General features: G+C 45.2%; 2 protein-coding genes across 4 annotated transcripts in view; one reads left to right on the top strand and one right to left on the bottom strand.

Annotated features, from left to right (window-relative positions):
* Positions 1-22295, top strand: part of LOC147418926 (uncharacterized) — a 116219-nt gene that overhangs the window by 17337 nt on the left and 76587 nt on the right. The window lies entirely within an intron of this gene.
* Positions 8005-9159, bottom strand: LOC147418927 (uncharacterized). The gene is made up of 3 exons (XM_086506286.1): positions 8857-9159; positions 8570-8731; positions 8005-8481 (listed from the first exon to the last, which is right to left on the bottom strand). The coding sequence occupies exons 1-3, from the start codon at positions 9157-9159 to the stop codon at positions 8038-8040; spliced, it is 909 nt and encodes a 302-aa protein (XP_086362412.1). The 3' UTR covers positions 8005-8037.

The following is a 22295-nucleotide window of genomic DNA, read 5'->3' as shown; positions in this document are numbered from 1 at the left end:
GTCTGCTAAGACAATTTATGGCCTCCATCTGTTTTGCAGGCATAATCGAGGGCGATTACAATGCTTTCAAGAGGGGGGTATGTCACAAACTGGTGATGTGGCTGCCCAGTACCCACACACACCCGCCCTCGGCCCGAAGCAGTGTTCGGGAAAATTTAGGAAATTTTAAAAAATTACGTTGTTTTTATGGGTTTTTGCACTATTTTTCTCTATTTTGGGGCGGAATTTCTCCTTTTCCCCTTGCCCTCAACCGGCATTTTGGAAATTGAAAACGGCACGATATTAAGCTGAGATACATTTTTTCCGAACATTGGCTGGCAGCAGTCTCGGAACAACAGGGCAGTGTTGACGTGGCGGCAGTGCATCGTACAGACTGGCCCGTAAATTGCAGCGCGAATTCCGGCGTAATTTCCGCTGCAGGGCTGACGTGGCAGATTTTCGTACGGCAGATTTTGGACTTGCTTTTTGGCTACGCAAGTTGCAAGAGAAAAGAGAGAGAGCTTTTGCGTTATTATTGCAAGGCTTTTAACTTTGCAGCTTTTGGGGCTCTGCTTTTTGCATCCCTTGTAATGAATAAATAAGTGGACAGGCCTCCCACTTTGCAGAGTATGTGGACGCAGAGTCTGAGAGTGAGAGCCTTCCACTCCCTTGTACTTTGAGTTGCAGATTAATACAAAAAGAAATACCGAAAGGGGCGCCAGTCTTTGGGGCCAATATCTCTAGGCACGGAATTCTGCTGGGCCGTGTCGAATCAATTGTGAGCTGTGAACTATTTTGAAGTGAATTCCTGTCGTGTCGCGGTAGAATCCTTACTTGGAGTGTCCAAGTCTGTTACACACTAGCCATACATGTATGCCCTAGACATGTGAAGCAGCAGAGTGGTGTAAGTCTAACACCCCCTCTCAGCACCTGATACTGAACAAACCGCGTGAAGCCGAAGATGCGAGGCAAAAGAAATCTGTTGCCATGTCCATTGAAGGACAATACTCTGGCGAACTCTGCAAGTGTAGCAGCAGTCTAAGGTGTCACGACCGCGAAGAAATCTCTGTGGTAAAGTGCCGTCACGAGCAGTGTAACAAACTGCTGTACTTCGCTGATACAAGTTGAAGATACTCCTTGCAGGTCCCGAATTGAGTGTGGCAACAACTCCTTGTCGTGAAAGAAGTGCCAATAGACCTGCAAGTGTTTTGCCCAATAGGATCTGTGGTGTCTGTAGTCAAACCGTCTGGAGAAAATGGGAAAGCCCAAAAACCGTCATGAGAATGATCGGAAGCCTGTCAATGCATGAACCTGTAACCTAGTGTGGCTAGGTGGCTAAAACTGTGTAAAACTCCAGGAAGGCCAGATGTAGCAATCTGCGCCGTAAACGTCCTCCGAAACAAGGAAAGCCAGACTAAAGAGTCTGCAATAAAGAAGCTACCGTAAGTTGCAAGTCACTGGGAGACCGCACGGACCACCACCCGATGGTGTCCTATCAGTAGGTAGGGTAATCCAAGATGAGGGTAAGCCAGACTCAATAGTCTGCGCTGTGAAGGGCCTTTGAGAAGAGGTGTGGTCAGACCAAGCTGTTTGGACCATAATCATCTTGTAGAAGAAGGGAAGCCAGACTGAGTAGTCTGCGCTGTGTAGATCCTCTGAGAAGAGGAAAGGCCAAACCAATCTGTCTGTGCCGTCTTGCCTGTATCTCTTGCCTCCAATCCTTCGGTGTCAACCGAAACAGAATCCACGCCAATGCCACCAAATTGCGACTTGGTGTGGCTCTCAAGGTAAATGAGTTGGGAGTGGCCTACTGCCCAGGTCGGGGGATAAGTCTGCTCAAAGGTTACCAAGGGTGAGTGTATGCAACTCTCAAGGTAGCAATCCAACTGATTAGGAGTGTTGAAGAGCAACTGCACTACCATCCAAGCCAAGCTCCGGGTGACTCCGAATGTAGTTGCGGGATGTGTGATCTCCTGCATCTTGCGGGTAAACTCTCCAAGAGAGTCCAAAGCACTAAAGTCCCACTCCAGTCTGTAGATCCAAGCAATGAACCTGTCCAAGAAGAGATCCAAGATCCTCTCCCTAAGTCCATGGAGATCTCCTCAAGGTCGGGACACCCAGATTGCTGCTACACTCGCGGAGTTTGCCAGAGTATTGTCCTTCAATGGACATCACAACAGATATCTTCATCATTTGCCTCACATCTTCGGCTTCACGCGGTTTGTTCAGCATCAGGTGCTGAGAGGGGGTGTTAGATTTACACCACTCTGTTGCTTCACAAGTCTAGGGCATGCATGTACGGCTAGTGTGCCTTTGGGCTGGCCACCCTGTGCATATAGATTTTCTTTGCATTGTTCGACTGCCCACTTCTGGGCTGGCCGCCCACGTATATTCTATATATCATTTATTTCTTGTTGGGTTGTGGGGGATTTTTCTAGGCTTTGCCCTACCTCCCCTTGGGCACCTATTTATGGGGGGCAAGGGGGTACCCACTTCTGTTATATCTGTTGTATTGAGGTTCTCTTGCTCTGGTAGTCAGTGGGGGGCTGATTGCCCCCTTTCCTACACTTTGCGTTTGTGGTCTTCTGTCTCTCTCTCTCTCTCTCTCTCTCTCTCCTCTCTTACGCTTCCGCACACGGGCACTCTCACATTCGTACGCGGTTAGTGCGGCTCAATAGAAAGAGATTATGAGCCAAGTAGAGGAGCTGCTAGAGAAAGGGCTAATTCAACCTAGTTCTTCACCCTTTTGCTCCCGAGTGCTTCTAGTACAGAAGAAGGATGGCTCTTGGCGCGTGTGTATTGATTACCTTGCGTTGAATAGGAATACCATCAAGAACAGGTTTCCTATTACAAGTTGATGATATTCTTGACCAACTAGAGGGTTTGCAATTTTCAGCAAGATAGACCTTAAGAGTGGGTACCAGCTAAAGAATGTGCACAAGACCGCGTTTAGGACGACATTTGGTTTGTAAGAGTTCTTAGTGATGCCGTTCGGTCTTACAAATGCTCCTGCTACGCTTAATAAGATCGGATTTTTCGCACACATCAAAAGTTTGTCGGCACATTCTTTGACGACATGATAGTCTACTCAAAGAATGAAGAGGAGCATTGGCGTTACTTGACCATTGTGTTTGAAGAGCTACACAGTCACAGGTTGCTTGTCAATCTTAAGAAAAGTGAGTTCTTCTTGGAAGAGATTCACTTTCTTGGCCACATAGTGTCAAAGGATGGTGTCCGAATGGATCTTGCCAAGGTTTGAAGCAATCAGGACATGGCCAGATTTGAAGACTGTGCAAGATGTCCGTAGCTTCTTGGGGATATGTGTCACAAAGTGATGACGTGGCCACGGACAGCAGAAACCCTAATTTCTGCCAGAAACCCTAAAATTCCTGCAAACCCTAAGTTTTGCCAAAAACCCTAATTTCCGGAAATTGCGGAGGTGTTATTAAAAAAAATAAAAAAAATAAAATTGAAAATGATGAGCGACGCGAATTTTGCTTTTTTTTTATAAAAAAAGAGAAAAGACTCTCTAAGAGAGAGAGAGAACTGATGCTTTTTTATTTTAAAAGCTTTTGGGGCTCTGCTTTTGGGCATCCCTTGTATCTTTAAATAAGTGGTGAGGGCTTCACTTCTCAGAGCATCTGGACGCAGAGTCTGAGAGTGAAACCCTAGCCACTCTCTTGTACTTTGATTGATTAATACAAAAAGAAATACCGAAAGGGGCGCCAGTCTTTGGGGCCAATATCTCTAGGCACGGAACTCCGCCGGGCCAGTGCAAATCTATTGTGATCTGTGAATTGTTTTGAAGTGGTTATTTGGTGCTGTCGCGGTTGATTCTTGACTTGGAGTGTCCAAGTCTGTTACAGTGGTATCAGAGCACGGCCGATTTCTCTTCTACGAGAAATCCGATCCCCGATTTTTTTTTTTCCGCGGCACCTATGGCTTCAGGCAATGATCAGTTGACTCCCTCTGCATCTGGAGATGCGGGCTGGGATCACAACGAAGATTCAGACAGAGAGTATGGCCCGCCTAGGCCTACTCAGGCGGAGCAGCAAGAGATGGAGCGTCGTCAATTGATTGGCGATGCAACAAAGATGATGCTCAATTTTGCCAAGGACCCAAAGATGGAAACATATATGAACCAGACCTCTTTGGAAGAGGTACAGATGGAGTGGCAAAGAACCACAACACCACTCCCGAAACCCGCTCTCAAGAAACCTTCTGCCTCCAAGAAATATACGGAGAAGGAACTGGAGAACGTGGTTGATGCACGAATTGCTCAGCTTTTCGACGTGCAAAAGAAAGGCAAAATGCACGGCAAAAAGCAGAAGAAAGGCACTGACTTCCCGGGATATTTGGGTCGTCGGTCGACATTTGACAAGGCAAAGAAATTGAAGAAGCGCGTCAAGTTTGAAGACCTACCCAGTTCTTCTTCTTCTTCTTCTGACAGTTCTTCTAGCTCTTCAGATTCGAGCGAAGAAGACAGTAAAGGTAAAAAGCGAAGCAAGAAACAAAGCTTCGGAAAGGGCAAGAAAAAGGCAAAGAAGGCTACATCTCGCCCAGAGACTGACAGTTCTACTAAGGACTCGTCTACAGACAGCTCAGATTCTGATGACGGAAAGTTTTATGCGAACAAGAAGAATTTTTACAAAGCCAACCAGTATGACTTTCTCGAAGATAAAAGCAAGAAAGTCCGAGAGTTTAAGGAAGGTGGCCACTCGATCAAGTTTGATACTTTTTCAGGATACTCAGATGCTTCGAAGGCTTTGTCTTTTATACAGCAGTTTGACATCGCTTTCGCGGGAGGACGCTATTCAGAGCACTCCAAGATTTGGAGAGCTGCCTCTTACTCTAAGGGGAATGCTCGTACTTGGTGGTCCACTCTTCTTTTAAACAAGACTGCGCCAGTTAAATGACTGAAATTTAAGAAGCTTTTTATTTCTTCTTGGTTGACGCAAGAATATGAACGAGATATACGAGCTGCTTGGAACCATCTTCGGATGACCAAGAAAGATACAATCAATGCTTATTGTGAAAGATTCTGGAGCTCTCTTCTACCCGCCTCTTCATTCAAGAAGATCTCGTTCAGAGAACAGATTGAGCGGTTTACCTTGGGTCTACCTACAGAGATCCGAGACCACTGCTTGGAACAGAAGTCAGCTTCTATTTAGGAGTTGATGAGTCATGCGAAGCGGGGCTTTGCCATTCACTCTGGCAGTTTGACCTACCCCACAGATGAGGCCATGACACAACGAGCCGAAAAGACTTATGGGAATGAAAGTAGAAAGAAAAAGAGCAACCCAGAGAAAAAGGATGCACGACCCAAGCTTTCTCCTGAGGAGAGAGCTCGCTTCATCAGAGAGGGGAAGTGCTTTGGATGCGGGGAACATGGACATATCTCCGCGAAGTGCCCTAAAAAGGCACAGAAAGAACAGAATGATAAAGACGACGACAGGCCTGAGAGTTCGAGAGCAGCTGAGGAATGTGGCAGAAAAGGCAGATAGAAAAGCAGAACTGGTACCACATGGCGTGGGACTGCACCGAATCTAATGAATGAAAGTACAAACTTTGCCGCTTTTGGGGCAAAGTGAAGGATCAGGAAGCTCTTTTGAAGGAGCCAAGGCCAACTTCTTTTCACTTGGAATTGGCGGCTCGATTTGGAATTACGCCCGACAGACTGACGCCACAGGCGGAGGTAGTTCGACTGGCACCCGGATGGGATGTTGCCATTACATTGAGCATTGGCAAACTTCGTTTGCAATGACAGGGGTGTTCGGGGCACGCGAGTGACGTTCTACTCAGGATCTATTGGTACCACAAGAACTACGCCGTGGTTGACTACCGGGCCGAGAAAGCGACTTTGATAAATGAAGGGCTTAGAGATTGTACTTGATGAACTTCAGTTTCTTACTCATTCTTTTGGTAGAGAACTGAACGCTGGATAAAGGTTGAATATGTTTTGACCTGATTAAAAGAGCGCCAAGATTTTTCTCCACACTCATGCCGATTGCTTTTCAGAGGGCCTGAAGATCAAACCATTGATCTGATACCTGGAAGCACGCCGCTGAATCGGCCACCTTACTGTGTGAGCCGAGTACAGAATGAAAAGATTATGAACCCAGTGAAAGACCTCTTGGAAAAGGGTCTTGTCTAGCCTAGTACTTCACCGTATTGCTCTCCAGTGTTGTTGGTTTTGAAGAAAGACGGATCTTGGAGAATGTGCATCGATTATAGCATTCTCAACGAAATCACCATCAAAAACAGATTTTCGATTCCTAGGATCGATGATATATTCGACAGGTTACAGAGATCCTCGTGCTTTAGCAGGATTGACTTAAAGAGTGGATATCATCAAATCAGGATAGCGCCAGGAGATGTCTACAAGACAGCTTTTCGGACGACTTTTGGGTTATTTGAGTTTTTGGTGATGCCTTTTGGCTTAACCAATGCTCGCGACATTTAACTGGATGATGGACATGATTTTTCGAGAGTACAGGCTATTTGTTGGCACTTTCTTTGACAACATCATTGTTTTCTCCAAGAATGAGGCAGAACACAGAGATTATCTGCTTCAAGTCTTTCAGCCATTATGAGATCACACGTTAGTGATCAATGCAAAGAAAAGTGAATTTTTCCTACCAGAGATACACTTTTTGGGACACATTGTGTCAGCAGAGCAGGAGTGCAAATGGACCCGGCCAAGATAGAGACTATCCGTGATTGGCCCGATTTGAGGAATGTCCATGAAGTTAGAAGCTTCTTGGGACTGTGTTCGTACTACAGGCGGTTCATACGAAGGTTTGCAGAGGTTGCTTCCCCTTTGCATACCTTGACACAGAAAGGAGTACCTTTTTCGTGGGGACCCACAGAGGTGACAGCCTTTTGGACATTGAAAGAGAAATTGACTACGGGACCTATTTTGACTTTGTCGGACTTGCAAAAGTCATTTGAAGTATATTGTGATGCTTGTGGTCGTAGTCCGGGTGCGGTCTTGATGCAAGAAGGCCATGTCATAGCTTATGAGAGCCATTTGTTCTCTAGGCCGGAGATGACAGCACAGATCTATGAGAAAGAGCGTTTGGCGGTTATCCATGCTCTTACTCAGTGGCGGCACTACCTACTCGGAGCGGATTTTACTGTCTTTACAGACCATCAGAGTTTGCGCTACTTCTTGTCACAGAAGCAGCTTTCGGAAAAGCAGATGCGGTGGGCGAACATCTTGTCACAGTTCACTTCCAGATTGTCCATGTGCAGGGACAGGAGAATGTGGTGGCAGATGCTTTGTCTCGGAAACCGTTGGTTCTGGCTATTTCCGCGATACATCATAGGAGCTTCGAGGATATGGTCGATCAGTATGCCATAGATACAGATTTTGCAGATATTTTCACACGGATACGGGATGGGGAGACAGTAGCTGGATACTCCCTTTGGGAAGGCTACTTGATGAAAAAGACTATGTTGTGCGTTACACAGCCGTTGAGGGATAAGGGTAAGCGAAGCACAAAGCAAAGCTTCGGAAAGGGCAAGAAAAAGGCAACGAAGCCTAGATTTCGCCCCGTTTTTGAAAGTTCTATTGAGGACTCATCCTCAGATACTTCGGACTCCGACGATTTATGCCAAGGTGGAAAGGTACGTAGTGTACGGTACGGTTTAGGTACGTACGGAACGTACTTCCGTACTGAACCAACCTTTAGGTACGTGATAGGTACGTACCATTTGTAAAAAAAGACAATTACACTAAATTTAAGTTCACAGACCTTTCAAAATTCAGCCTCATTAACAATGCAATGCTTAAAATGAACATATTGATTATAGAACTTAATGACTCAAGACTCAATACTCAATGAGAAAACCAATGACCATAAATCATAAAACCAAATAACAACTACAAACATCATGTCCATGGCATCAGCCAGAAGTCGGCATATGCCATACAAACTGAATCAAGATCCAAAACAAAGTACTGTGAAATACTACAATGCCATAATAACAATAAAAGTCTGCTGCAGCCTGTCCTCCAAAGCATGCAGTCACCAGTGTGCACTAAGACGTGCGGCCTCAAAAGTCTGTGTCAGATGCGGAAGATGAATCGTCGGTAGAGAGCAAGCCCCCATCATCAAGGACATTGCCCTCCTCATCAAACTCAGGGTCAGGCTCAGCATATGTCAACTCTTGTACAAGCACCTCTGCACCACAAGCCTTCTCAGGCATATCAGCAATCTCTGCATGGATGAGCCGGACAGCTTCATTCGCTCGCCTGCGAATGGAGCGAATAGGAAGCTTCCCCCTGCGAATACTCTCTCGTCTCACAGTGTCTGGATCTCCTCCCACCGTGCGTAGAGGAAGGCTAAGAGCTCGTGCACGTGATCTAGTCACACGACGATCCACGCTCTCGAGCTCTCTATGCAGCTCTCTGAGAATCTGCTCCTGCTCGTCTCTAATCTGTCGGTCCACCTCCTCTGGTCTAGGATCATCTACCATTTTCAGCTCTGTCGTATCAACCTGTTGAAGAGTAAAATAAGTTAAACTGACTTATTTATGGCATATGCTTGCAGGTTGAGTTTACAGTGGCCAATATCAAGATAATTACCTGTTTGGGTTGCCCCAAAGAATGGTAACTCTGCACGAGCCTCATGTTGGCTCTGCAATACACCAACTTCTCCAACTGAGAAGTGCTAAGGAGATTTCGAATCTTCGTGTGTATGAGAGAGTAAGCACTCCAATTGCGCTCACATGCTCCAGCCGAGCAATCCTGCTCAGTGCTCAAGCAAGAGCGCAATCATCAGCAAGAGAGTGACAAGTGTCAAGTAATATAAAGATGAAGTTAAAAGTTTAAAATGATATATACAATGTAATCATGGATGGCAGTTTCCTAACCTGAGAAAGGATACGAAGAGCAATGCGTGAGAGGTTGGGAAGACCAACTCTCCCATACGAGTGCCACCACGTCAAAGGATACTTTGTGGCTTCCTTCCTCAAAGAAACTGCTCTCGTGAAAGAAGCGCCAATGCCATTCATGTAGTTGGTAAATTCCTTGTCTATCCCAAGCTGATCATCCTCTGAAAACATGAGCCCAACATACTCTGATTGTTTTGTGCTGAGCAAGGTATCACTCCATAGCTCTGGCGACCTGTAGAGAGGATGAAGCATGGCAGCCATCGCATGTATGGGACGGCTCATGAAAGTCGAGCGGCTCTCAACACATCCCAATAAATCTGATCGGCTGAAATATCAAAACAACTTGTCAATACAAGTTATAACTTAGACTTAATGATTAAAATAGACAACCATTAGAACATGAGGAACCCTTACCGATCAATAGTCAACAGATCGCATTTGGAAACATGGTCTTTCATCTGCATAAACAGATGATAGACTAGTCCCAAGGTCGATCCCTCCATATCCGTCAATTGAAGGAGGACGTAGACTGGCTTGAGTGCCACTGAAAGAGCGTGCACTTCCTGCCAAAAGCTCTCATCAAGGATCTGCCTCTGCAAGTATTTTGTAGATTCATCCTGCGATCTTGACATGCCTCGCCATTTTGGATCCACCACTGTCTATAGTAGTGGATCTCTAAGTTTGTAGAGCCTCTGTAAAACTAAGTAAACGTAGGCAAACCTGGTTTTGAAGGTCGAACCATATCCAAAGTGCTATGGCTGCGGAAGATAGCAAGAGCCTGATATTTCTTGCGAAAGAATGTGGTGACCTTGACTACATCTGCAACTATGGGCTGCACCCATGAAAGTTTGCCAATATCCTCCATGAGCAAATCCAAACAATGTGCAGCACATGGAGTCCACACTATGCCAGGAAACTGTTGCTCCACCATAAATCCCATTGCCTTGCAATTAGCTGCATTATCTGTCACCACCTGCACAACATTCTCCTTGCCAACCTCCTCTATGGTTGTTTTGATGTGACCAAAAATAAACTCAGCCGTGTTCTTTTCCCCTGCTTTTCCTGCATCCACAGCACGCAAGAAATAGGTGCCCAAAGCAGAAGACACAAGGATATTGATTATGTGTTGTCTACGTATGTCTGCCCAACCATCTGAGAAATGGTGCATCCAAACTCCTTCCATCCAGCTTTCACAGGCGTAAGTGCCTTGTCAATTAAGGCCTTCTGTTCATCTAACATAGTGGTGCGCATCTTTGTGTAATCAAGACCTATCCATGTCTCAGTAGGCCCCACCTGTGCAATGGCTTTTACCATTCTTTTCCACTGATCTGTGCGCAAAACATTGAAAGATATGTTGCACTCAATAAGAGTGCGACATATCTCCATCTCTGCCACCCTCTGACGCTCTTTCACCCAAGCCTGAGAAGAGATGCGACTAGGCAAAGTGGTCTGCGTTGGTGTTTCAGATGTACCTTTTTCACGTGGCAAGGAATCCTCACCTTCACCACCAACACGTGCTCTCTTCCTGGAAGTAGGGGGTTGCATGGAGGCCAAACCTCCTCCAACCTCTGTCTCCGCACCTAAAGACTCCAGCTCTCCAACAAAAGCATCATGTAAAGCATCTTGTGTGCTGGGAGCACCTCTCAAACCAGGAGCACCAACAGGAAAATACTCTTGAATAAGCTGCTCCCTCAAAGGTGGTGGTATTTTCTCACATGCACCAATTTGATCAGTGCACCCGATGCCCGTCAAGTGCTTTTTGACTCGCGTAATAGTGCTGGTGTACTGGTCCCCACAATACTTGCATTGCCATAAGCGTGTGCCGGAACCTTGTTGAGAAGTGGTTGTGATGATGCTCAAAACATTGGTGTGGAGTGACCAGTTGGGTTGGTTTTACGCGGCATAATGAATCCTGCACATTGCAAATGCAAAAGAGTGCACACACATGAGGAGTACGGAGTGCATGGTGGCAGAAGCAGTACTTTTTCACGCGCGTAGCTCGGCTCTGCAGGACTCTGTGCACTGCTCTGCAGACTTCTCTGTAACAAAACAGAGACTCTTTTGCTACAGTGGTCGATTAAAAAAGCCTAAGGCTTTCCCCCCTTCACACTAATAAGCCCATCTGAAAGCGCCCCCTAGCGGAATTCGTCCGAGCAGAAAACGCCCAAATTTTTTTTATGCCGTACGGTACCGTACGGTATGTACTGTACCGTACCGTACAGTTGTACCGTACGTACGTACGGATTCTACCCTGATTTATGCAAAGAAAAAACATTTTTTCAAAGCCAACCAATATGACTTCCTCGAAGATGAAAGCAAGAAGGTCAAAGAATTTAAAGAAGGTGGACAGTCGATTTGAATCCTTTTTTGGGTTTCGTGATGCTCGAACATGGCGGTTCACTCTTCTACTCAGAAAGGAAGCTTCGGTTAAATGGTTGAAAGGCTTTTTATTTCTTCTTGGCTGACTCGGGAGTACGAACGAGATCTACGAACTGCTTGGAATCATCTTTGGATGACCAAGGGAGATTCTTTGGATGCTTATTGCGAGAGATTTTGGAACTCTTTTCTACTAGCCTCTTCATTTATGAAGGTCTTGTTTAAGGAACAGACTGAGCGGTTTTGCTGAGGACTTCCTACAGAGATCCGAGACTACTGCTTCGAACAGAAGTTGAATTCTTTTGAAGAATTGATGGGTCATGTGAAACCGAGTTTTTGCGATACATTCGGGAAATTTGACTTACCCCACTGATGAGATTTTGACTCAGAGAACCCAACAGACCTCTCACAATGAAAGTAGAAAGAGAAAGAGTTCCCAAAACAACGAAAAGAATGATACACGTCCCGGACAGACTCTTAGAGAAAGGGTTATCTATCTCAAAGAGGGGAAGTGCTTTGGATGCGGAGAAACTGGGCACATCTTTGCGAAATGCCCTAAAAAGGCACTGAATGAACAGGATGAAGAAAGGTCAGAGAGTTCGAAAGCAGCTGAGGAACGTGGCAGAAAAGGCAGATAAAAGCAGAACTGGTACCACATTGTGTGGGGCTCGAACCGAATCAAATGAATCAAAGTACAAAACTTTGCCACTTTTAGGGCAAAGTGAAAGATCAGGAAGCCCCTTTTTCTTTGATGAAGGAGCCAAGGCCAACTTCTTTTCACTTGAATTGGCGGCTCAATTTGGAATTACACCCGATAGGCTGAGGCCACAGGTAGAGGTAGTTCTAACGGCACCCCGACGGGATGTTGCCATTACACCGATTATTGGCAAACTTCGTTTGCAATGTGAGGGGTGTTTAGGGCACGAGGATTTCTATGTAATTCCCTTCGGAGGTTGTGACGTCCTACTCGAAATCCCTTGGTACCACAAGAACAACGCTGTGGTTGACTATCGGGCCAAGAAAAGCGCCTTTGACAAATGAAGGGCACAGAGATTGTACTTGATGAAATTCAGTTTCTTTACTTTCTAGAAAGCACTGAATGATGATTGAAGGTCGAATATGTTTTGACCTAGAAAAAGAACGCCAAGATTTTCTCCACACTCATGCCGATTGCTTTTCTGAGGGCTTGCCAGGCGAGTTACCACCCGCTCATCCTGAGGATCATACCATTGATCTCATATGTGGAAGCACACCACCGAACCGGCCACCTTACCGTGTGAGCCGAGCCTAGAATGAAGAAATCATGAACCAAGTGAAAGACCTCTTGGAAAAGGGTCTTGTCCAACCTAGTACTTCACCGTACTGCTCTCCAATGTTGTTGGTTTTGAAGAAAGACGGATCTTGGAGAATGTGCATCGATTATTGAGCTCTCAACAAAATCACCATTAAGAATAGATTTCTGATTCCTAGGATCGATGATATTCTTGACCGACTACAGGGATCCTTGTGTTTTAGCAGGATCGATTTGAAGAGCAGATATCATCAAATCCGAATCGCGCCGGGAGATGACTACAAGACAGCTTTTCGGACGACTTTTGGGTTATTTGAGTTTTTGGTGATGCCTTTTGGCCTAACCAATGCTCCAACGACATTTAACCGGATGATGGACACGATTTTTCGAGAGTATAGACTATTTGTTGGCACTTTCTTTGATGACATCATTGTTTTCTCCAAGGATGAGGCAGAACATAGAGATTCTGCTACAAGTCTTTCAGGCATTACGAGATCACAAGTTGGTGATTAATGCGAAGAAAAGTGAATTTTTTTCCTACCTGAGATACACTATTGGGACACATTGTGTCAGTAGCAGGAGTGCAGATGGACCCGGCCAAGATAGAGACTATCCGTGATTGGCCCGATTTGAAGAATGTCCATGAAGTTAAGCTCTTCTTGGGCTTGTGTTCGTACTATAGGCGGTTCATTAGAAAGTTTGCAGAGGTTTCTTACCCCTTTGCATTTGTTGACATAGAAAGGAGTCTTTTTCTCGTGGGGACCCACAGAGGTAACTGCCTTCCAGAAATTGAAACAAAATTTGACTACAAAACCACTTTTGACTTTACCGGATTTGCAGAAGTTCTGGATGCCATCTTAATGCAAGAAGGCCATGTCATTGCCTATGAGAGCTGATTGTTTTCAAGACGGGGATTGACAGTACAGATATGTGAGAAAGAGCTTTTGGCGATTATCCATGCTCTTACTCAGTGGCGACATTACCGAATCGGAGCCAATTTTACGGTTTTCATAGATGGTTAGGGTTTACGCTACTTCCTGTCACAGAAGCAGCTATCGGAAAAAAGCAAATGCGGTGGGCAAACATCTGGTCACACTTTTACTTCCGGATTGTCCATGTGCAGGGACATAAGAAATTGGTGGCAGATACTTTGCCTCGGAAGCCGTTGGTTTTGGCTATTTCCGCGATACATCATAGAAGCTTCGAGGATATGGTCGGTCAGTACGCCATAGATACATATTTTTGCAGATGTATTCAGTTGAATACAGAATGGGGAGGTAGTAGCGGAATATTCCATTCGGGATGGCTACTTGATGAAGAAAACAATGTTGTGTGTTACACAGCCGTTGAGGGAAAAGGTTTTAACCGAATGCCACTGTCCACCTTTTACGGGTCACCGTGGCATTGTTACCACTTTGAAAGGTGTGGAGAGATACTTTTGTTTGGCCGAGACTCAAGAAGGACGTGGACAATTTTGTACACAGTTGCTTGGTATGCAAGAAGATCAAGTTTTGACAGGCATAAAGCACAGGGATTGTTACAGCCTTTACCCATACCCACCCGCCCTTGGAAAAGTATTGCAATGGATTTCATTTTTGATCTCCCGAAAACACAGCGTGGGCACGATTGTATATGGCCCATATCTTCAGATTACATGGCATGCCTGAGACGATTGTCTTCGACAGAGACCCTAGATTCAGGAGTTTGTTTTGGAAGGCTATGTGGGAGAACATTGGCCCACGGTTGCAGTTCTCGTCATCGTTCCACCTGCAGACTGACGGGCAATCAAAGATTGCTCAGTGGTACTGGATTTGTTGAAGTTTTCTTATTTGAATCTGAAGACTTCATGGGAAAAGGGTTTTTACCTTTTGTGGAATATGCCTACAGAAACACGTTTAACTCTTTGATGGGGAAGGTGCCATTTGAGAGTATTGAATTTGCTACGAAGGTTCCACCCTTCCTTAGCACGAGAGATAAGATTTTTTTTTTCTTTGAAGCCGACCAGTTCAGGAGGGACTTGGACCTGGTCCGGAAGGCTTTGGAGAAATCTCGGAAAAAGGCAGCAGATCGACATTGTTGCGATTTGAAATTGAAGGAGAACGATTTGGTGCTCTTACATTTTGGGAAGGCACGCCAGAGAAAGAAAAAGGGAAAGGAGAGGCTTTTTTCAAAGCTTAGTATGCGATACTACGGACCTTTCCAGATTTCCGAAAAGATAAATGATGTCTCCTTTAGATTGAAGCTGCCTGAAACTTGGAGAATTCACAATGGATTTCATATGAGTCTCTTGAAGCCTTTTAAAGGCGATATGCCCGATGATGGGGAGCCAGATGAGCAACCCGAAGTGGAGGAAAACAAGCAGATACTCGTTCCAGAACAGATATTGGCACAGAAAGAAGAAAGGTAAAGCGATAAGATGGTTCTTGGTTCAATTCAAGACCTACTCCACATTGGATGCGAAGTGAATGGAGGAGGAGGACCTGGCAGATACTCCTCGGATTGTGAATCTTTACCTCGAAGCATTTGGTTTTGCATAGTCTATTCTAAATGGAACCGTGAACTCAGCTTGGGCGGAATCTGGTGCAGCTGGTATGCACAAGAGGGGAGTCGCTTCGCTCCTTTGTCAACAGATTGCCTCGATTGTTGATACTAAAGTCATTGATGTCTCTTTTGAGTTTTAGGGATACTGTGAGCTGATAGTATTCTACTGTATGACTTTATGAAATGGAATTCCTGAACATGATACTGACTTGTTCTTGACTTGTTTAAGTGCAAGAACTGATAGACGAAATGATTGTAGCATTTCGGTCTGAAAGATCTCGATAGACATGTTTGCAATAAGGATTAGTCAATCGGGCATCTATGAGGTCTTGAGTGGATCTAGATGCGATTGCTAAATACGTTGCCGATTAATCATGGTTTGAGTTCCAAATGATTTTGTGAATGTGATTTGTCATGTGATGTCCTGTGATGTCAAGTGATGTCCTGTGACGTCGTGTGATGTGACTGTCAATTGGTACATGTGCTAGATGTGTGTTCATAGTGCGTCGGTACTAACAATCAGTGTCTGCTAAGACAATTTACGGCCTCTGTCTGTTTTGCAGGTGTAATCGAGGGCGATTACAATGCTTTCAAGAGGGGGGTATATGTCACAAATGAGTGACGTGGCAGCCATTTGGGTAGGACACACACCCCAGGTGTGGGTGCACATGGGGAGCAGCAGAGCAAAGCACACACACACACCTCCCTGGCTGGCTGGTCCCGAACTTTCCGTTGAATACTGACGTGGCACTGCCGTAGGGAGTGTCCGGAATTTGCGGCACTGGATGCGGCAGTAGGGCTAACGTGGCAGCTGTACGGAGACATGCTTTTTCTCTACGCAAAAGCTGAAAAAGAACTTCTACGCAAAAGCTTTATTTCTCAAGCAAACCTTGTGAGATGAACTGCTTTATTTGTGAATGCTTTTCAAAGGCAGGTTTTGGGGCTCTGCTTTTAGCATCCTTTGTAACCTTTATTAAGGACCCAAGGGGGCTCCCTCTGCAGAGCATCTGGACGCAGAGTCTATCACAAAGTGATGACGTGACTGCCCGCTCTGCAGGAAACCCTAACCATAAAATTAGAAACCCTAATTTTGTTGAAAACCTAACTTAAAATCAGAAACCCTAATTCTGTAGAAACCCGAAACCCTAAATGCTGACGTGGTTGAAATTCTCGAAACGGTGTAGATTTGCTGACGTGGCAACTGTCGTGATTTACAACGCATCTCACACTGACACATGGCACTGTGTACGGGCGCCAGCGCTGGGAATTAAAGCAGCGGCAATTTTGGACAGCCTTTTGGCTTTTACTTTTACTCAACGCAAGAGATGAGAGAGAGAGAAGCTTTTGCTTTTATTTTATAAAAGCATAGAAGAATGAGAGAGAAAAAGCTTCTGCTTTATTTTAAAAGCTTTTAATTGGACAGCTTTTTGGACCATGCTTTATTTTATAAGCAAGAGAGAGAAAGAGCCTTTGCTTTATTTATGGGCTTTCGATTTTTCAGCTTTTGGGGCTCTGCTTTTGGCATCCCTTGTAACTTAAATATGTGAGCAGGCCTCTCACAACTCAGAGCATCTGGACGTAGAGTCTAAGTGTGAGCACTTGCCCGCACTCTTGTACTTTGAACTCAGATTAATACAAAAAGAAATTGTCACGTGACACATCCAACCCTATGTGTCCGTGGACAAGCTACACCATAACAGGGTTTCCGTCAAGTCCAGTCAGTCTAGATTAGAAGTGATCTGGAACTTTTGTGAGTCTATTCGTAGACCGTGCATGCCCAGTCACTTAGCATAGATGCGTATCCTCTGGTTGCACACAGCATGATCATCAATATTCCCATCAGAATCCATTAGAATCAGTTAGGGGGTTTTTCCAGTGTATTTAGCCTATTTTCCCTATTTTTGACATTTTTCACTTATTAATTTAAGTGACTTTCCAACAAAAGTAGGTAGGGCAATTTGGGTACGAAAATATATAAGCAAACCAAAGCTAGCACTCTTTGGTAGATGAGCAAGGAGCACAAAAGGCCTCAGGCAGCAGGTACTCCCCTCTCTCAGCAGACATCTCCAAGCTTCCCTTGGCGATCCCGACACCCCTTCAGCCTAGCGTTTTTGCTCATCGCCAACATCTCATCCTGCCTGGCGTTTTCAGCAAACCTTTGGACCGCAACATCCCCTACCACCTAGCGTTTTCATTATCGCCAGCAAAGTTGCAAGCAACTAGCGTTTTCAGCCTTCATTTGCAGCAGAGATACCAGCGTTTTCAGCGTCAAGTACAGCAGCACATCAGCGTTTTGACCACCAATTTCAGCCTCCCAAAAACGCAGCCAAATCAGCGTTTTTAGCAGCCCCGAATCAGCCCCAGATTTTCAGCAGATAGCGTTTTGTGGACAGCAGTTAGAAGGTTGCAGATTTCAGCCCTTAGGTCATTGTCGCCATCCCCGTCGCCGACACCGACATAGTCCCAAGTTGCATGAGTTTTCCATGCATCATCATTGTACCACTTTGTGCAATCAATCGTAGACCACTCTCGCCAACGAGAGTGGGGCATTCGGAGGAGGGTTTTACAACGTCTCTGGTGTCGTATCTCTCTTCTCTCTATCTCTCAGTCTCATACACTTGCACGCACAGTGTCCACTCGCTTTGTTCGTGATCATAGCACTCTCCATTAAGAACGGAAGGCTCTCCCATAAGAACTAAAAGGAACATTGAGCAAATATGGATCACTCATCTTGAGAAAGTACAACATTCATTCCGCTGCACCTTACAGAAATACCGAAAGGGGCGCCAGTCTTTGGGGCCAATATCTCTAGGCACGGAACTCCGTCGGGCCAGTGTTGAATCAATTGTGAACTGTGAACTGTTTTTGAAGTGGTTATTTGTGCTGTCGTGGTAGATTCTTGACTTGGAGTGTCCAAGTCTGTTACAGTTGTAACAAATTGCTGACGTGTCGAAACCCTAATTCTGCTGAAACCCTAACCCTAAAATCAAAAACCCTAATTTTGCCCAAAACCCTAATTTTGTTGAAACCCTAGCCCTAAAATCAAAAACCCTAATTCTGTTGAAACCCTAACCCTAAAATTAGAAACTCTAATTCTGCCCGAAACCCTAACCCTAAAAATCAAAAACCCTAACCCTGATTTGCTGACGTGGTGGGCTGACACGTGGCCTGCTGTATGGACACCAGCACGATTTACGAAAAGCTGGTAGCTTTTGGCATTGCTTTTTGGACCAGGAGCTTTTGAGTTTTGAAGGCTTTTCATTGTAATTGCTTTTTAGGCCAAGGGCCTTTAAATATGAGGCTCATTCTCTGGCATGCTTCTTGGAGAAGGTATAGAGTCTGGAGTACCGGCTTGTACTGTGTTGATGCAATATAAAGAAATACCGAAAGGGGCGCCAAGGTTTGGGACCAATACTCTCTGGGGTGGAATTCCGCCACTCCGTGTCGCGTGTCGTCTCTCTCTCTCTCTCTCTCTCTCTCTCTTTCAGTTCAGTTGTTATTGAAGTGCTAAAAGTCTGTTCAGTCTGTTCTTTTGTATTGGCACGTTGCCCATCATGTGACAGTGGTATCAGAGCATCAGGCGTGTGCTTTTCTGAAAGCATACCGGTCCTACAAAAGAGCAGACAGAGCTATTGATGGAATTTTCTTTGAGGTATCTTCGCCCTCCAACCCGCACTTATTAGCCACTCCCACCCTTACTTCATTGCGCATCGGGCGCGCTCCCGTCCTCACCGATCATGTCTTACAGGGCATAAGCCATAAAGATCACTTGCAAAGAAGGATCCGATATTTGTTTCGAGTCACTGTTTTTCTCAAAAGCAGTGCCATGCGGATGTTGATGTCTACAGCTACCAAGCAGCACACTCCAAGGACTTAGCAAGCTTTCAAGAAAATTTTTGCCCCAAGTTAATGGTTTCTGACATGTGCAACTTCTGGCAAAGTGGGGTATCCTGAAATGCTTGCCATGGAAGCCCTATCAGATTATAACTTGAAGTTTCTCGACATCTCCCAGTAGATGTTTCTTCACGATCAGATGACCTTGGAGGTCTAGTGTGATTGCTATCTCTTGGGACTACCATCGCCGCCAAAGAAACACTATTTGTCCAAGAGCTGATGGACCATGCTGTGCTCGGCTACGATCTTATGGAAGGAACCTAACCCTAATTTTTTATGCAGGTTTCAGGATGGAAAGTCAGTCGACTTTTCGAGCTCGACTGATGTCGAGATTGCTTTTTAAGTTTGAGTTCTGTTTGATCTTGTTTGGTGATCCTGTTTGGAATTTGTTTGAAATGGATGGTATCTGTTTTGAACCTGTTTTGAACCTGTTTTGGTGCCGATTTGAATTGTTTGACTCTGGTTTTAATACTGGTTTCAATGATTGGTGATTTTACTCCCGGGTGGAGAAGTGAGAAATATTGTTTTGGTATTGTTTGAACCTCAGAACGACGCAGGCCAATGCCTGAGGAGCGTTTGGTTGTATGCTTGTAAAATAATTGTTGTTCATACTCATGGCCCGGACCCTTGTGGTTACTTGCGGGGGGAGTATTGAATGATTGAAAAGTGCTGTTTTTACTCATGGCCCGAACCCTTTGTGGTTATTTATGGGGGGAGTATTGTTGTTTTCGACTCTCGACCCAGGCCTGGATGGTTATGCGGGAGGAGTATTAAGAAGTCTGAGCAGTGGTTACTCTCAGCACCTCCAAACGACGCAGGCTGCGGTCGGGGGGGCGTTTGGTTGTAAAAGGCCTCTATATCTCCCGGCCCGGACCTTTTTAGGTTATTTGCGGGAGGAGTGATGAGGGAGTCGTTGAACAGCTCATGGCTTGGACCTGGATGGTTATTTGACGGGGGGGGTGTTCATCGGCGGCTTTATGTTTCTATGTCTTGTAACATGCATATGTAAGCATTTGTGTTGCATTGTGATGTGCCAACCACTGAATATTCCTAATTGGATGAGATTGCTTGGGTATGTAATTTTAATGCATCAAGACACCCGTGGAACATCAGTACGGTCTGGGTGTGATGGCTAATTTTACTACGCCGGAATATCAAGAGTTCCAATTTGGACGAAAGGAGAAGCTAACTCCTTGATCAAAAGAGCAAAAAGGAGAAGCTAACTCCTTAATAAAAAGAGCAAACTGATTGTCCCTCGGAATGTCCCTTGGAATGACCCTCGGAAATTTTTGAGCTAACTTGAGTTGTTTTGCAAATATACTGTAATCGCGGACAAATACTCTCTTTCAAGAAGGGGAGATGTAACAAATTGCTGACGTGTCGAAACCCTAATTCTGTTGAAACCCTAACCCTAAAATCAAAAACCCTAATCCTGTTGAAACCCTAACCCTAAAATCAAAAACCCTAATTCTGCCCAAAACCCTAATTTTGTTGAAACCCTAACCCTAAAATAAAAAACCCTAATTCTGTTGAAACCCTAACCCTAAAATCAAAAACTCTAATTTTGCCTGAAACCCTAACCCTAAAAATAAAAACCCTAACCTTGATTTACTGATGTGGTGGGCTGACACGTGGCCTGCTGTACGGACACCAGCGCGATTTACGAAAAGCTGGCAGCTTTTGGCATTGCTTTTTGGACTCGGGGCTTTTAAGTTTTGAAGGCTTTTCATTGTAATTGCTTTTTAGGCCAAGGGCCTTTAAATATGAGGTTAGGGCTCATTCTCTGGCATGCTTCCTGGAGAAGGTGTAGAGTCTGGAGTATCGGCTTGTACTGTGTTGATGCAATATAAAGAAATACCGAAAGGGGCGCCAAGGTTTGGGGCCAATACTCTCTGGGGTGGAATTCCGCCACTCCGTGTGCGTGTCGTCTCTCTCTCTCTTTCAGTTCAGTTGTTATTGAAGTGCTAAAAATCCGTTCAGTCTGTTCTTTTCTATTGGCACGTGGTGCCCGTCTTGTGACAACAGTGGTATCAGAGCATGACCGATTTCTCTTCTACGGAAAATCCGATCCCAAATTTTTTTTGGCGGCACCTATGGCTTCTTGCAAGGATCAGTCTACTCCCTCTGCATCCGGAGATGCGAGAAGGGATCAGAACGGAGATTCACGCGATGAGTATGGTCCGCCTCGGCCTACTCAGGCGGAGCGTCAAGAGATGGAGCGCCGACAATTGATCGGCGATGCAACAAAGATGATGCTTAATTTTTCAAAGGACCTGAAAATGGCAAAATATATGAGCAAGACCTCTATGGAGGAGGTGCACACGCTGTGGCAGAAAACCACAACACCACCCCCAAAACCGGCTCTCAAGAAACCTCATGTTCCCAAGAAGTATACAGAGAAGGAATTAGAAGAGGTGGTGGATGCACGACTTGCTCAGCTTTTTGACGTGCAAAACAAAGCTGAAAAGCACGGCGAAAAGCAAAAGAAAGGTACTGACTTCCCGGTTTATTTGGGTCGTCAGTCTACCTTAGAAAAAGCAAGAAAACAGAAGAAGCGTGTTCGTACCCAGATCTTCTTCTTCTTCTTCTTCTTCTTCTGACAGTTCTTCTAGCTCATCTGATTCGAGCAAAGAAGACCGAAAAGGAAAAAAGCGAAGCAAGAAGCGACGCTTCGGAAAGGACAAGAAAAAGGCAAAGAAGTCTAAATCTCGCCCCGTGAGTTACAGCTCTACAGAGGACTCGTCTACGGACAGTTCCGACTCTGATGAGAGCAACTTTTATGCAAAAAAGAAGAATTTTTACAAAGTCAAGCAGTATGACTTTCTCGAAGAAAAAAGAAAGAAAGTCCGAGAGTTTAAGGACGGTGGGCAGTCAATTAAATTTGACACGTTTTCGGGATATAGAGATGCTTCGAAGGCTTTGTCTTTTGTACATCAGTTTGACATCGCTTTCGCGGGAGGACGTTACTTAGAGCACTCTAAGATTCGGAGAGCTGCCTTTTACTTTAAGGGGAATGCTCGAACTTGGTGGTCCACGCTTCTATTAAGCAAGACTGCGCCAGTTAAATGGCTGAAATTCAAGAGGCTTTTGTTTTCTTCTTGGTTGACTCGAGAGTATGAACAACTGCTTGGAACCATCTTCGGATGACCAGAAAGATACAGTGGACGCTTATTGCGAGAGTTTCTGGAGCTGTTTTCTACCCGCCTCTTCATTTAAGAAGATCTCGTTCAAGGAGCAGATTGAGCGGTTTACCTTGGGTCTTCCTACAGAGATCCGAGATCACTGCTTGGAAAAGAAGGCAGCTTCTATTCAAGAG

Source organism: Adiantum capillus-veneris, chromosome 29 (assembly GCF_014529385.1).
Source record: "Adiantum capillus-veneris isolate H3 chromosome 29, ASM1452938v2, whole genome shotgun sequence".
Lineage (NCBI taxonomy): Eukaryota > Viridiplantae > Streptophyta > Polypodiopsida > Polypodiales > Pteridaceae > Adiantum > Adiantum capillus-veneris.
This window is presented reverse-complemented; position numbering and strand designations above follow the sequence as displayed.

What these genes read in the sequence shown, in the direction of transcription:
- LOC147418927 (XM_086506286.1), bottom strand. Translation starts at nt 9,159, where the DNA reads ATGAGCCGTCCCATACATGCGATGGCTGCCATGCTTCATCCTCTCTAC. An exon ending in CTCTTCGTATCCTTTCTCAG is followed by an intron (nt 8,732 to 8,856) that starts GTTAGGAAACTG and finishes AGCACTGAGCAG; the next exon opens with GATTGCTCGGCTGGAGCATG. An exon ending in CTTTGGGGCAACCCAAACAG is followed by an intron (nt 8,482 to 8,569) that starts GTAATTATCTTG and finishes ACTCTTCAACAG; the next exon opens with GTTGATACGACAGAGCTGAA.